Raw genomic sequence first — 16,856 nt, 5'->3', positions numbered from 1 at the left:
TTAAAAAAAAAAAAAAAAAGAGTAACTAGACTGAAGAAATTTAAAAAACTACCCTAACCAATTAATCAAAATTAGTATCACCAATAAGGAGCAAATACCATATACCTCTGGACTTCCCTGATGGCTCAGACGGTAAAGCGTCTGTCTACAATGTGAGAGACCTGGGTTTGATCCCTGGGTTGGGAAGATTCCCTGGAGAAGGAAATGGCAACCCACTCCAGTACTCTTGCCTTGAAAATCCCATGGACAGAGGAACTTGGTGCAGGCTACTATCCATGGGGTCGCAAAGAGTCGGGCACGACTGAGCAACTTCACTTTCTTTCTTTCTTTCACCATATACATCCAGATTTGATGCCTTGGGAAAAATACTGTATCACCTATGTAGTATTCCAGTAACAAATGCAAAACCATGAGAAAACATTAGCGAAATCCAAACTGAGGACATTCTATTGTATAAAATAACCTGTATTATTAAAAAATGTCAAAAATGTTATTCAAATATGTTAAATGTGAAAGACAACAAATACATGTAGGAAAGGACATGGAGAAAAGGGAACCCTCTTACAATGTTGGTGGGAATGTAAGTTGGCACAGCCATTATGGAAAACAGTATAGAGGTTCCTCAAAAATTAAAAATAGAACCTAAGACCTAGCAATTCCACTTCTGGGTATTTTCTGAAGAAAACAAAGACACTAATTCTAAAAGATATATGCATCCCTATGTTCACCACAGCATGGTTTACAACAGCCAAGATATGGAAGCAACCTAAGTATTCATTGATAGATGAATGGTTAAGATGTGATACAAATATTTACAATGCAGTATTAGTCATAAAAAAAAATGCAACCTTGCCATTTGCAATAACGTAATGGATCTAGAGGGTATTAAGCTAAATAAGTCAGAGATTGACAAATATTATATGATTTTACTTCTACGTGGAATCTGAAAAAATAAAACAAACATAACAAAACAGAAACAGTCATAGATTCAGAGAATAAACAAGTGGTTGACAGACGAGGACTAGGGGGATGAGTGAAATAGGTGACAGAGATCAAGAGATACAGTCTTCAGGTTTGTTACCTTCACAGGTTACAAATAAATGAGTCTTGGGGATGAAATGTACAGCATGGGGAACAGAGTCAATAATATTGTAATATCCATGTATGGTGACAGATGGTAACTAGACTTACTGTAATGATCATTTTGTAATGTACAGAAATATCAAATCACTGTGTTACACACCTGGAAATAACAGGGTTATAGGTTAACTGTACTTCAGTTTATTTTCTCAATTATTTTTTAAACTGTAGTTGATTTACAATGTTTCAGTTATATATACATACACATATATGTATTTTTTAAGATTCTTTCCCACTATAAGATGTTATTATAAGATGTTGAGTACAGTTATTATAGGTTATTGTAAGGTACTGAATATAGTTCCCTGTGCTATACAGCATGTCCTTATCATTCATCTCTTTTATATATAGTAGTGTATAGCTGTTAATCCCAAGTTCTCTACACTTCAGTTTTTAAAAAGGTTAAATGTGAAAGACAAACAAAAACAGAAGACACCTTTTCCATATTAAAGAATGTTAAATACAATACATGATTCTTGACTGGATCCTGAACTAGGGGAAAATGCTATAAAGAACCTTACTGGAAAAACTGATGAAATTATAGATATAGACTTAGAATGTGTGCTTAATAATAATTTACTGAAGTAAAAGAGCTTTCATTCCAAGAATCCACATACACCCCCACCACATCAAAGGAAATACACTGATACGTAGACCTGGGAAGAGAAGATGACAGGGCTAACATGCTGAAACAGTGTCTTGAGCACTGAAGATTCAAAACGACCAATTAACAGTGCTGAGAATGTTCCAAGAAACCATTCCCACTCACCTTACCTCAAGAACAAACATGGATTTGGGTCCTCATGTGATTTTTCAAAAAACGCTTCAAGTTTCTAATACTTAACAGAAGAATGCCAAAGGAAAGAATTGCAAAAGACTGTTATCTATAAAAATTTTAGATTCTTAAATTTTAGCAAAAAATAACTAAAAACACACATTATGATGTCTTTTGAATTTGAACAACACTAATAGCTTTATTTAACAGACATTGAATGACTACTATGTGCAAAGCACTGTGTTAGGTGCCATGAAAGATACAAAGATGAAAAAGACACAGTCCCTGCCCACAAGGAGCGTATAATCTAGTGGGGGAGACAGACAAATACACAAATAACTAGAATACAAGGCAGTAAACAACAGAGTGGACAAATGCTGAGCGTGGCCTGAGTGTGATACTAACTAGCCTCAAGTTCCAATTTGAAACACTGGTGATGTAGAGTTGGCTGCTTTGAAAATCCCATTTCAAGATCAGCATAATAAATGTTTAAATGGTCCTATCCAAGCAGCTGGAGGCAAGACAGTAGGCCAGGTGGAAGGCTGTTTGAAACACTGTCACATTTACATATGTGGTGCTGATACAAGTATGCAGGGACAGCTAAAAAAAGACCATATATGTATCATCTGTCCTTTGGTTAATGGCTATAGCTACTGTTTTAAACAATATAGTTTTATATAAAAAGGAATTTGTATAATTCCAGAAAAGTCAACTTAAGGATTAATATTAATTCAACAAAGAATCTTGCCATAGGCAATTTTCTTATTTACTAATTGATTAAGTATTTTCTCTAAATATCTATAAAGCTCTGTAGCAATTAAACGGTTAGACGTCTAAGTATTGCTGAGTAAAAACCTCTTATGTTTAGCCTTCTGAAGGAAATGGTCACAAACCTGATAACCTGATATAGTACTACTCTATTAGCAACAAGAAGGCCTTAAAGAGATTTAAGGAAAATAACTTTTAATGCTTCAATGCAAATGGAATACATACTGATTAAATACAATTCAATGTTCTTTGAAAATATCTCACTGACAGCATTTGATACCAGTTAAGGCCAGCAAAACTGAAGTGAGGAAAATACCACATATATTGTCTTTCACTGGTTTCATGTATCATTGCCTATGACTATGGCAACTCAATGTTTTTCTTTGAAACTTCCATTTATTGGTACCGATGAGCTCTGATTTGCTTTTAACTATTATGCTTAAAAACAGCTGCTGACCACTTCCTCTTGGTAGTGCTGTCTGACATAAATGGCAAAGTAGAAACACATTTTCTGGCTGTTTTTCCTACTTCCTGAATTGCAGGGTTCACTGCTTAGCCAGTTTCCTTCAGTGTGTCACTGTGATCCTGGGACCTCTGCTGCTTCCGCTCGAGGAAACGAGCACGTGCGTCTGATATGGATTTATCATCATTTCTTCTTTGCATTTTCTTTAGGACTTCTTTGGATATTCCATCTGAAAACATTACAAATTAATCCAATAAAATTTTAGTTTTGAGTTCGGTATTAGAAATGTTAAGAGAAAGAGATGCTCTTGTTTTTTAATGTTTAGGGGGGCAAAAAAGGAAATTAAATTTTGCCCTTTAAAAAGAAATGATATAAAGTCTCTGGTTAAAAATAAGAGTATAGAGGCCTGAGAACTCAGAAAAATTGACCCTAATTGAAGCAAGTAGTGCAGTTATTCCCGTTGCTGTTTAGTTGCTAAGTCATGTCTGACTCTTTCGTAACCCCACCAGGCTCCTCTGTTCACGGGATTTCCCAGGCAAGAATACTGGAGTGGGTTGCCATTTCCTTTTCCAGGAGGATCTTCCTGACCCAGGGATCAAACCCCGCCTCCGGCATCAGCAGGCAGGTTCTTTAACTGAGCCATGAGAGAAGCCCATAGTGCAGTTATACACTGCAACAAGACACCTAGCAGTTAACATTGCCAATGACACTTCTATAATCTTGGGCAAAACCCCCCCCATTCTATTTCCCAGTGATGTTAAATAAGGATAATGCAATTTGTTCCATCAATCAGCCTCCAAAAGTTTTGCTGAAAAGCTTTTTTTTACATGTGAGCTGAGAATTAAGCTTTCTGTCCTAGTTCACTACAAGTGTTTATGCCTCCAGAAGGAAATGGTCCAAAAAAGCAAAAACTAATGAGACACTTAGTCATTTTATAGTTAAGTACAAACCTTTCTGGTTGATAAGTAGTAATATTAACTACTGCAATTAGGGGCCTAACATTTCAAGAAAAAAAAAATCTCTTGGAAAAAAAAATGTTCGAGGTAATATTTCACAAAATTTTATAAATGAAATAAAAATAGTAAAGCACTACTGGCAAGCAATCTGGCATAATGACTGAATAGAGGCCACAGAATCAAATTTCCTGGATTCAAACTCCAGATTCACCAAATATTAGCTTTGAGATTTTCAGCAAATTATTGTACGCTGCTAAGTATCTCCTCATCCATACAGTGGGGATATGTAGTTACTTCATACGGTTATTGTGGAAATTTAATGGGGTTATTGAAGTTGTTAGCACATGGCCAAAGTTCAATAGATATTTTTAATAATGCTGCTGGACAAAGGGGTTAAGAAAAACATGATTAACTGGAAGGAAAGAAGGAAGTCAAAGTACATCTGAGGCTCATGACAACTGTTTGCTTGTCTGAGGAGACAGCCAGGACCGAAGCTCTGTAACAGCATTTCTGCAACTATATGAGAATGTGGACGCCTGCGCTCTAGAACACGTGATTCACTCACCCTTTCGGTGCTTTACATTTTCCTTATTGGTCCACCTCCTTCGCGCATCTTCTCTCACTTCACGGCGGGCCACACTGCTCAAATCATGTGCATTAAATTCATGCAACTTGGGTAGCAAGTCTCTCACCCATTCATAACGGATTGGACACACAATTCTTGCATAAACTTTGGTGGTAACTAATACCTCATGAAAAATGATCCATTCAAGTTTGGTTTCCTGTTCATGAAGCTACACAAAAGAATTCATTTAAGGATGACAACTCAATAACCTGCCTTATTCCAGATTAGACCAACCAAACATTAACAGCCTCAGGTTTTCTGAGTTAATTTTTATATTCTTCAACCAAATAGGAGGCACACATCAACCAATACCTTTATGTAATAAGATATATGCTAAACATATCCTCACATCTCTTTTTTCAGAGAAAAGTAGAAGACATCTGTATATTACTTATTCCTACATCTTTACAAAAGGAAGAAATTTCTACAGCTTCCTTTACAATAGGAAGAAATTTCTTTCTATTAGTAAAAATTCAGGTACTTACTGCTGAGGAAGGATGAATATGAACTGGGCTTCCACGCCCATCCATTGTGCAAAATGTTCTCCCAACAGACCTAAGAACCGAAAAACCAAAGGATCAAAGACAAGAACAGTAAAAACAATTAAATAAGTACAGCACTAACAATGAAAAATTATATGTCCTACTACAAGGAGTACTGTATGGAGAGGTTTGTATTTATTTAACTGTCACTATAACTTCTCTACCAATTCATCTTAAAATTAATGATTCAGGGAATTCCCTGGTGGTTCAGTGGTAAAGACTCTGTGATCCCACTGCCAAGGGCGTGCATTTGATCCCTGGTCAGGGAACTAAAATTCCTGAAGCAATGCAGTGCAGCCAAAAAACAAAAAACTAATGAGACAACTTATATAGTGATTTTACTTAATTATAAAACTTTCTGGTTGGTAAGTAGTAATATTAACAATAATATTGTATTTGTGCTTTAGAATTTCCAAAATGCTTTCATAATGAAGCATCAAATAAACCTACTAGTTTTGACAGCCAGGTACTTTATTAAAAGATCAAAACTGAGATTCAAATAAATTAGATAGCTTTCTCAAGGTCAAAGAGCTAATGTATGGTGAAAGCAAGTCCCAAACACAGGTGTTTGGACATAAATACAGTATTCTTTATATTGTATTATACTACATCTCCTTTCAAAGGTATAAATAATTTTCACCATTCTAGAACAGACAATTAGAACAGTTCATCTATAATTTTTCTAATTCCTATTAACTTCATAAATTCTTACCCTCTTCTCTACTTCCCTACATAAAGATTATTCCAAAAACTTATCAGAATAAAACCTTAGCTTAATCACACAACTGATTTCCTATAAAACTTTACATATATTCCTATTATAACCCAGGTCAGACTGCATTATAATTATTTGTATATATATATCTACACAGTCCATATTTGGACAGTACAAAAATCTTTTTTACTTGAATCATTTGAAAGTTAGTCACCAATCTTTTGCTTCATCATCCCCAAATCCCCAAATAGGAAAGTGTGTATTTCCTATAATCAAGAATATTCTCCTACATAACCAACGTAAAACCATCAAAACCAGGGAATTAACACTGATATATTACTAGCATCTAATTCTCAGAACCCACTCAAGTTTTATCAAATGTCCTAACAACATCCTTTATAGCAAAACGACCCAGTCCAGAAATCATGTACTGCCTTTACTTTTTATGGTCCTTTAGTCTCCTTTATTCTGGAAAACACCCCCCAGTCTATCTTTGACCTTCAAGATCTTGACACCTTTAAGGATTACAGGCTAGTTATTTTGCAGTATGTCCCTCAATTTGATTTTGTCTGTTTTAAGACAATTAGACTCAGGTTACAGATCTTTGGCAAGAATATCACAGAAGAGATGTTCTGTTTTTATTACATCCTATCAGGAGGAACAAGATTTTGATTTACTTCATTTCTGATGATGTTCACTTTGCTTGTCTGATTTAGGTAACATCTGCCAGGCTTCTTCACTAAGAAGTTACTTTTTCCCTTTGTAATTAACAAGAAATTTGTGAAAAGGTGCTCAACTCTGTAAACAATTCCATTTGTCATTAAACTTTTAATTTACTCATTTGTTAATTTATATGATTATAGACCCAGGATTTCACATTTTATTCAATCCATGACTATCAGTATTATGAATGTCAAAATATCCCATCTTCGATCAGCCTGGGCCTATTCAAACTGGCTCCTTTGTACTTGGTCACATGGCCTCCACCTTCACTGATGACCACTTTGCTTACAGGTAAAATAAGATGTTTGGGGCTCATTGTTTACTTTTCCAGCCTTATTTCTCCAAAGGTCCTTTATGTGGCAGATGGCTGTTCCAAGTCAAAATCTGTGCAGAGGGACTTCTCTGGTGGTCCAGTGGTTAAGAATCAGCCTTGCAATGAAGGGGACATGGGTTTGATCCCTGGCTGGGAAACTACGATACCACATTTCTCAAGATCAAAGAGCTAATACATGGTGAAAGCAAGTCCCAAACATAGGTCTTTGGACTTAAATACAGCATTCTTTACATTTATTATACTACATCTCTTTTCAAAGGTATAAATAATTTTCACTATTCTAAAATATAATTAGAACAGTTTATCTATAATTTTTCTAATTCCTGTTAATGTGAAATTCTTATCCTCTTCCGTACTTCCCTACACAAAGGTTATTCAAAAAACTTATCAGAGTGAAACCTTAACTTAATTGTCACAACTGATTTCCTATAAGACTTTACACATATTCCTGTGGAGCACTAAGCACACACGCTGCAGTTACTGAGACCGAATGCCACAGCTAGAGAGTCTGTCCACGCGCCACAACGGAAGATCCCGCGTGATCCAACAAAGACCACAAGTGACGAAACCAAGACCTGACACAGCCAAAAATAAAAAAAAAAAAGATCTGGGCACAAAGTGTATTCACTGCTATTATAGTTATTGCTCCTAGTCCATCTCATAGTTAGGTTACATAAATATTTACAGACATACAAATACATATCATACACACACACAGAGTAACACCTATTTTTTATTATCATATCTATCTATCCATCCACTTAATAAAAAATAAAAACTGTAATATCTGAAATTTCAATCAATACCACAGGGCTCATTCCTGTTTTCTTTTAGTATTTTTAACTCCCTTCACCATTTACTTTAATGTCTTCAATTATGTGGTCGACTCCTCTGTATATAACAAATCTCCCATCACCACCACTCTTGCCCCTTTCCCACAAAGATGCCCTCCCTCCACTCAGACTCTGACATTCAAACAACCAAACAATCCCCATGTGAGTACCTTCCCCAATCCTGCTCAAGCCCTGACAGTCCACACCAAACCATCCTTCATCAGGGATGCCATCCTCAACCTATTTGGCTTTCACACTCCACAAAGAGCCACTTCTCTGCAAGAAAACCACTGTCCCTCAGCTTGGGCACTAACCCCCCATGCTGGACAGCTGTCCTGCAGACTCCCCTCCTCCCCACATGAGTTTCAATATCCCACTCTCAGCCACTGCAGTTCCCCCGGCACAAGCGACAATTATAAGAAGGTTCTCTGTAATTGATGTCATCATAAACACAGAGCTTAAATCAAATTGTCTGTAATATTAAATAGTTCAATATGGTCATCAAATACAATTATATTTCTCTATCCGTCTCTTAAGCTCTTAGTGCTTACCTTCGAGCTACATTTTTGAAATAACCGGCACAAAGACATCTTCGCAGGACTTCATGTTTAGGGCCTTCAAAGGTCTCTCTTGGGAAATCACTTTGCTGTAGACAGAATACATGTATAGTGGTAAGTCTCAGAGAACAACTTGAAACAATCTTTTGGTTTGAAAACTCCAAATTTCTAAAGACTTCTGTTTCTGGCCGATATGGAATATGAGGCACCAGATTGACCCTTCTGCTTGAAACAACCAAAAAAATGGACAAAACATATGAAATAATGATTTCCAAAGCACTATATGAAGGACAACGAGTCTGAGAAATAAATGAAGGAAAAAAAAATGAATTAACTCCAACAACTGTTTCAGCTTACAGTCAACCTTGAGAGAGATTCTGAACCAAGGTACAGGAAAGGAAAAACCCGAGTGAAACCTGGAGAACTCCCTGAGTTAAAGAGACAGAGCTGAGAATCCAGAGAGACCAAGATGGCTAGAATCCCCAGCCAAAGTTCAGGAGAGAAGCAATCTGCAGAGGACCCCAGAGATCTACAGGAGGGCTTCAAGAGTTCAACTGAGAACTGATAAGCACATGACTGTGAGGAAATTACCCAAGGCCAGGAAAAGAGCCTCCCAAAAGGATAAGGGACAACAGAGTTGTGTGCACAGGGTCAGTAACGGCGTTTGTTCCTACAAGTCATTCTTCAACACCCTATAATACACACGGTTTTGGGGAGAGAACTCAGAAGGTCTTGCCAAAACGCCACTCAAGGGGAAAAAAAGTCACAGCAATCACCTGTTTAAGCTTCCTGATCAGTTCTCTAAGTTGAGCTTCAACACGAAATGCAGAAAATAAGCACCTCCAATGAATCCAATGTTTCTGGCACCATGAAGCTGGAGCTCCACTGCAACACAAAAACACTGGTGTCTCAAAAGTATCTTTCACAAGTGCAAGTCTAACATTCTCATTTCTATCACACAACTAGAAACAGATAAGCAACTGTCAGCTCTTTTATGAGACCTGTCCAATTAATAAGAAAGCACTTTAAGGAATATGAAAAAACAAATTAATACACCTCTAAGTGAATTAAAATAACTTGTAAATAGATTTCTTTATATATATATGCTTTAACAAACATCCAATCATTTTCTCATCTAAACTAGTTATACAGAATCAAAATTCTATGAGGTCAGTTTTCAAGAAAGGTTAAGCAGAGAAGAAAGACAAGAGTTAATATTACACAATAAATGACGGTCACAGTCACCTCACAGAGAAATCTCACTAATGTTCACAAAAATACACTGAGGTCAGTATAATCCCCACTGAAACTTACTGTCTGAAGTCATATTCTTACTGAAGCTGTATTTCAAACGAAGGCTCTCCAGTTCAAAGAACTATCTCACATACCTTGATTTGCACTGTTCAAAGATGACGGCTAAAGTTGCAAAGTCATTAAATCCTCCAGCTTTAGCTGCCAACTCTCGGTGTCTCTGCTCTGCTTCCTTCTGGTACTCTGGATCAACTAAAACGACAGTTGGAAAGGCAGTTTAGTTCCACTTTACATCAAGCCTCTTTCTTCCCTTTGTTTATTCAAGCATATTGAAATCTGCCTCACCCTCTGAGGGGAAATAAAGGAGAATGACTTAACTCTTCGGTGGGGGACTGTAGACCTCTAACTACTCCCACAATTCCTTTTCCTCTTTAATCACTTTGGAGATTTTTGCTAGAATAGCAACATTACTTCTCAATCGAATTACCTTTAAAAGAGTATCTGGAATTTACTATTTGTTTTCACCGTAAGAGTAACCAATGTTCACATTAAAAAAAAAAAAGTAAAAGTTCAATGTTTCCCACTTTGTCACATTATCCACAAGTCAATCCTCAGGGCTAACCACTGTTAACTATTTAGTATGTGTCCTTTAAGATATTTTCTACACACACACACACACACACACACACACACACACACACACATATATACACACATAAGCATTGTGTATGATGGTTTATTTTCTTCATAAGTTTCTTCTGATACTTCTTTTATTTATTTAATAACAGTTTAACTAAGTATGTATAGAAGCATTCATTCTCAAACATACCTACATTGTATTTCTCAGGGGTATAAGGATGTAACACAATTTAACCCACCTCTATTTATCCAATTCCTAATTACAGACAATTAGGACCATCACATATGTAAAACCGAAATACTACAAACTTTTCTCTTTTAATATTATACTGAAGAATATCATGCATACAGAAAACTACACAGGTTCTGAGTGTACTGCTCAGTAAATATTCACAAATCCAACACACCAATGTACTCGACAGCCAAATCAACAAGCAGAATATTACCAACATCCCAGAGCCCCTTCTTCACTCTCTTTCAATAACTACTCAGCCCCCACCACAAGTATAACCACATTCCGACTTTTAACCCAATGAAAGGGCTTTATTTGTTTTTAAACTTTATATAAATGTACTTTATGCGTCTGGTTTCTTTTGCTCACCCTTAAGTTTCTGATTTATCTATTAGTGACTTTGACCCAATCCCACTCAGGAATTACATGTTCACTGATTGCCCAAGTTCCCCACACAGCACTTTACCCAGGCTAATCTCTTTCGGAGTCCCCTGGCCACATTTTTTTTTCCTCAAAATTTTCTAGGGCTTCTTCCTTCACTGCGCAACATCAAGCCACAGCTCCTATTATACCCATCACAGCTAGACTGAGCAGAGGCCCCACGTTGCCTAATTGCAGGGAGCAGCACTTACACAGACTACAATGTGAATCTGCAAAGCATCAGTTCCTGGTATTAGGAAGAATGCAATCTGATTAAACAAAACACTCACGAAGATATAAAGTCTTCCATCCCAGGTTTTAAGTAGTTTCCACCTAAGTGACCTGGGTAACAATGGAAGGAAGTAGCTAGAGACAAAAGGGAAGCAAATATGATTTATCACACACCACACAAATGGTCCTGTCAAGGTAAAGATACAACGCTCATGTCTTGAATCAGTCATGAGCATTGATTTTTTAAGCTGAAATATCTAATTTTGTCTAATTATCTAATAGTATCTATTTTATCTAATAGTATCTAAAGATACTAGGCCAAAAGACAAAATGCACTAAAATAAAGCATTAACCATGTGTTAGCTTCCAACACTAAGAGACGAGCTTACCTATCAACCAGGGGCTCCGACATCCTTGAATGGATATAAACAGAGTCCCTGCTGCCTCGGACCTCTGGGCTATGGACCTCAGAGAAGCCTCTTGATGGTTCAGTTCTTCCCTTCCCTGCACCTGACCCTAGAGACATTCAGTGTGGCTGCAACACCCACCACGACTATTCACACAAACGCTTACCCTTTCTTATTAAAACGTCAGAGTAACTGCAGTGAGGGCTTCCCTAATGGGTCAGATGATAAGGATTCTGCCTGCAATCCAGTAGACCCCAGTTTGATCCCTGCGTCAGGAAGATCCCCTGGAAAAGGGCATGGCTACCCACTCTAGTATTCTTGCCTGGAGAATCCCATGGACAGAGGGGGTTACAGTCCTTGGGGTCAAAAAGAGTTGGACAATAAACTTGAGTGATTACAATTCTAAACTCAGTTTATATTTTGTGATGATTAACTCTGCGTGGTCAGCGTTGGATCTCTGTTGTTCATGGTGGCTGCCTGCTCAGACTTTAAAACATGTACAGAGCCCACTGCTTTTCTGGCTGTCCTTCCCACACAGCTATTACCTTCTCTCTGTCTCTCCTCCCAGTTATTCTCAAAGCCAAGAGAAAATACAGAGAATATTTTTTTCTTTTCCTTAACTCTTCCCTCAGAAATAACCTAATTAATTAAAATTAAAACTGACACAAGTCCCAAAGTAAATTCAGGAAATGTAGAAAAGTAAAAAAAACCATTACCACACACAGTTCTGACAATCTCAGCAAGTTTATCCTCTGACTGAACAATAGTTTGACTATCTATCTTTAATTACTTTCCCAGTAGACTTGTCATTTTCTTTAATTTTTTATCTTTCCCCAGATGAAATTCTATTATCAGTTTCACCTCAGACAAATAATGCTCTGAGGCAAAAAACATAAACAAGGAACTGAAGCAGCAAAACAAGACTGTAGACTGTATCAGCTTAACTTCTTCCTTTGGGAAGATAATGCAATACTTTTCTATATACAATCAACCAGAAAACAAAACTATTACATAGGAAGAGTTTCAATAACAACAATCTTCAGAGCAGAAGCAGGGGAGTAAGGCTGTAATAAAGTACCACTTATCTCTAAATATATCACAGTTTAAATATTTTTAAAAAATTTAAAACCAACACAATGTTATTTTAAATTTGGTCCATTTTAAGGCAATGCTCTTTACCATCTTAAAAACACTTAAGAGCCCTCACTCCATTGTTTGACTTCTAAAGCAACATCTATACTAGCAGACACTGTGTACACAGCTTACTACAGCAAGAGAGAGATTATTAAAAATGTTGACGGCATCATCATTTTGATGTTTAAAAATCTTTATTCAATGATAGATCTGAAAATACTAGCCAGTTTTACCAATAAGTATAATAAACTGGGCTTCCCAGGTGATACCAGTGGTAAAGAATCCGCCTGCCAATGCAGGAGACAGAAGAGACATGGGTTTGATCCCTGGGTCAGGAGGGAAGGGCACCCTACTCCAGTATTCTTGCCAGAAGAATCCCATGGACAAAGGAGCCTGGTGGGCTACAATCCATGGGGTCGCAAGGAGTTGGACACAACTGAGCGTCTAAGCAGAGCAGATGTAATAAACTAAATTAGGTGATCTACAAAGACTAAGACCCAAGAAAGAATTGCTTAACCTATAAAGACTATATAGCAGCTGGACAACAAATACATATTTGGGGATATAACAAGATCTCAGCAAGTCACATGCTCAAAAACTGAAGCTGCATTTTGTCGCAGCTAAACTTCTTGATGATCTAAGTTTAAAAATTAACCCTAAATCACATATGTACATGTAAGAAGAGTGTCTCTCCAAGTATGAAGAAGAAACCAATAGCAATTGTTGCCTCAAGCAATTAGATTTGGATGACGCCAAGGAATGCCTCTGCCAAGGTGTCTAACTTTATTTAGATCAGACTATGTAGCAATTTGTGCTCTAGGGCACTGTTAAAAACAAGAGATCAATCACCTAGCAATCCGGGGAGACTAACAGCTTGGTGTAATACCAATAGAGGCAGGCCAGCAAAAATTGAAACAGAGCAGCCAGATTTTACAAATTGCTTTTATTGAAGTATAGTTGATGTACAATATTATATCAGTTTCAGATGAACAATAATATAGTGATTCAATATTTTTACAGAGTATACTTCATTTAAGTATAATCCTACTACTATACTTTATATTAATAATATAATATTGAAGAAGACTATTGAAGAGTCCCTTGGACTGCAAGGAGATCAAACCCGTCAATCCTCAAGGAAATCAATCCTGAATATTCACTGGAAGGACTGACGCTGAAGCTCCAATAGTGTGGCCACCTGATACAAAGAGCTGGCTCACTGGAAAAGACCCTGACGCTGATAAAGATAGAAGGCAGGAGGAGAAGGGGATGACACAGGATGAGATGGTTGGATGGCATCACTGACTCGATGGACATGAGTTTGAGTAACAGCTCCAGGAGATGGTGAAGGACAGGGAAGCCTGGTGTGCTACAGCCCGTGGGGTCACAGAGTTGGACATGAATGAGTAACTGAACAACAAATACTTCGTTTAAAGCTATTATAAAATAATGGCTATATTTCCCTGTGCAATAAAATATATCTTTTTTGCTTATTTATTTTAGACATAGCAGTCTGTATCTGTTAATCCTATACCCCAAATTTACCTGTCCCTGCTTCCCTCTCCTCACTGGTAATCATTATTTCTTTCTCTATATCTGTAAGTCTGTTTCTGTTATTTACATAAATGCATATGTGGTAACTCAGATGGTAAAGAATCTGCCTACAATTCAGGAGACCTGTGTTCACTCCCTGAGTCATAAAGACCCCCAGGAGACGGCAATGGCAACCCACTCCAGGTTTCTTGCCTGGAGAACCCCATGGACCTAGGAGCCTGGCAGGCTGCTGCTGCTACTGCTGCTGCTAAGTCGCTTCAGTCGTGCCTGACTCTGTGCGACCCCATAGACGGCAGCCCACCAGGCTCCCCCGTCCCTGGGATTCTCCAGGCAAGAACAGTGGAGTGGGTTGCCATTTCCTTCTCCAATGCATGAAAGTGAAAAGTGAAAGTGAAGTCGCTCAGTCGTATCCGACTCTTTGCAACCCCATGGACTGCAGGCTACAGGGTCACAAAGAGTAGGACACAACTGAGCAAATAACACACTATTTTCTTTTTTTAGGTTCCACATATAAATGATAACAGAGCATCTGTCTTTCTCTGTCTGACTTGATCCATTTGTTGCAAATGGCAGAATTTCATTCTTTTTTATGCCCAAGATAAATATATTCTATTGTATGGGGGGGTGGTGTGTGTGTGTGTGTATGTGTATATATATACACATATACAATATATATATATATTTTCTTTGCCGTAGGAGACAGATCCAAAAAAATATTGCTACAGTTCAGTTCAGTTCAGTCGCTCAGTCGTGTTCGACTCTTTGAGACCCCATGAATTGCAGCAGGCCAGGACTCCCTGTCCATCACCAACTCCCGGAGTTCAACCAAACTCATGTCCATCGAGTTGGTGATGCCATCCAGACACCTCATCCTCTGTCGTCCCCTTCTCCTCCTGCCCCCAATCCCTCCCAGCATCAGAGTCTTTTCCAATGAGTCAACTCTTCACATGAGGTGGCCAAAGTATTGGAGTTTCAGCTTCAGCATCAGTCCTTCCAAAGAACACCAAGGACTAATCTCCTTCAGAATGGACTGGTTGGATCTCCTTGCAGTCCAAGGGACTCTCAAGAGTCTTCTCCAACACCACAGTTCAAAAGCATCAATTCTTCAGCACTCAGCTCTCTTCACAGTCCAACTCTCACATCCATACATGACCACTGGAAAAACCATAGCCTTGACTAGATGGACCTTTGTTGGCAAAGTAATGTCTCTGCTTTTTAATATGCTACCTAGGTTGGTCATAACTTTCCTTCCAAGGAGTAAGCGTCTTTTAATTTCATGGCTGCAGTCACCATCTGCAGTGATTTTGGAGCCCAAAAAAATAATAAAGTCTGACACTGTTTCCACTGTTTCCTCATCTATTTCCCATGAAGTGATGGGACCAGATGCCATGATCTTAGTTTTCTGAATGTTGAACTTTAAGCCAACTTTTTCACTCTCCTCTTTCACTTTCATCAAGAGGCTTTTTAGTTCCTCTTCACTTTCTGCCATAAAGGTGGTATCATCTGCATATCTGAGGTTACTGATATTTCTCCCGGCAATTTTGATTCCAGCTTGTGCTTCTTCCAGCCCAGCGTTTTCTCATGATATACTCTGCATATAAGTTAAATAAACAGGGTGACAATATACAGCCTTGATGTACTCCTTTTCCTATTTGGAACCAGTCTGTTGTTCCATGTCCAGTTCTAACTGTTGCTTCCTGACCTGCATATAGGTTTCTCAAGAGGCAGGTCAGGTGGTCTCGTATTCCTATCTCTTGAAGAATTTTCCACAGTTTGTTGTGATCCACATAGTCAAAGGCTTTGGAGTAGTCAATAAAGCAGAAATAGATGTTTTTCTGGAACTCTCTTGCTTTTTCCATGATCCAGTGGATGTTGGCAATTTGATCTCTGGTTCACACAGTCAAAGGCTTTGGCATAGTCAATAAAGCAGAAATAGATGTTTTTCTGGAACTCTCTTGCTTTTTCCATGATCCAGCGGATGTTGGCAATTTGATCTCTGGTTCCTCTGCCTTTTCTTTATTGTTCTTTTTTCTTTTTTTTCCTCTGCCTTTTCTAAAACCAGCTTGAACATCTGGAAGTTCACGGTTCACATATTGCTGAAGCCTGGTTTGGAGAATTTTGAGCATTACTTTACTAGCGTGTGAGATGAGTGCCATTGTGCAGTAGTTTGAGCATTCTTTGGCATTGCCTTTCTTTGGGATTGGAATGAAAATGGACCTTTTCCAGTCCTGTGGCCACTAGTGAGTTTTCCAAATTTGCTGGCATATTGAGTGCAGCACTTTCACGGCGTCATCTTTCAGGATTTGAAATAGCTCAACTGGAATTCCATCACCTCCACTAGCTTTGTTTGTAGTGATGCTTTCTAAGGCCCACTTGACTTCACATTCCAGGATGTTTGGCTCTAGGTGAGTGATCACACCATCTGTTAAAGAGTGTTCTGCTTGGTTTCAGGTCTTCCTTTCAGGTCTTTAATCCATTTTGGGTTTATTTTTACACATGGAGTGAGAAAACATTCTAATTTCATTCTTTTATACATTCTTTTTCAAACATTCCACAA

The 16,856-nt window shown here is 37.9% G+C and overlaps 1 protein-coding gene across 2 annotated transcripts in view; it reads right to left on the bottom strand.

Annotated features, from left to right (window-relative positions):
• Window positions 1-2,083: 2,083 nt before the first annotated feature.
• DHX40 (DEAH-box helicase 40) overlaps window positions 2,084-16,856 on the bottom strand; it is a 51,754-nt gene continuing 36,981 nt past the window's right edge. For both annotated transcript variants that reach the window (XM_019981954.2, XM_019981953.2), the window contains exons 13-18: window positions 9,820-9,934; window positions 9,208-9,316; window positions 8,426-8,520; window positions 5,213-5,282; window positions 4,668-4,896; window positions 2,084-3,375 (exon numbers count right to left, since the gene is read on the bottom strand). In XM_019981954.2, the coding sequence (XP_019837513.1) occupies window positions 3,236-3,375; window positions 4,668-4,896; window positions 5,213-5,282; window positions 8,426-8,520; window positions 9,208-9,316; window positions 9,820-9,934 (758 nt within the window). In that variant the 3' untranslated portion in view covers window positions 2,084-3,235. The remainder of the gene's footprint in view (window positions 3,376-4,667; window positions 4,897-5,212; window positions 5,283-8,425; window positions 8,521-9,207; window positions 9,317-9,819; window positions 9,935-16,856) is intronic.

Source organism: Bos indicus, chromosome 19, assembly GCF_029378745.1.
Source record: "Bos indicus isolate NIAB-ARS_2022 breed Sahiwal x Tharparkar chromosome 19, NIAB-ARS_B.indTharparkar_mat_pri_1.0, whole genome shotgun sequence".
NCBI classification, from domain to species: domain Eukaryota; kingdom Metazoa; phylum Chordata; class Mammalia; order Artiodactyla; family Bovidae; genus Bos; species Bos indicus.
The sequence above is the reverse complement of the archived record's forward strand: the minus strand, read 5'-3'. Positions and strand labels throughout refer to the sequence as shown.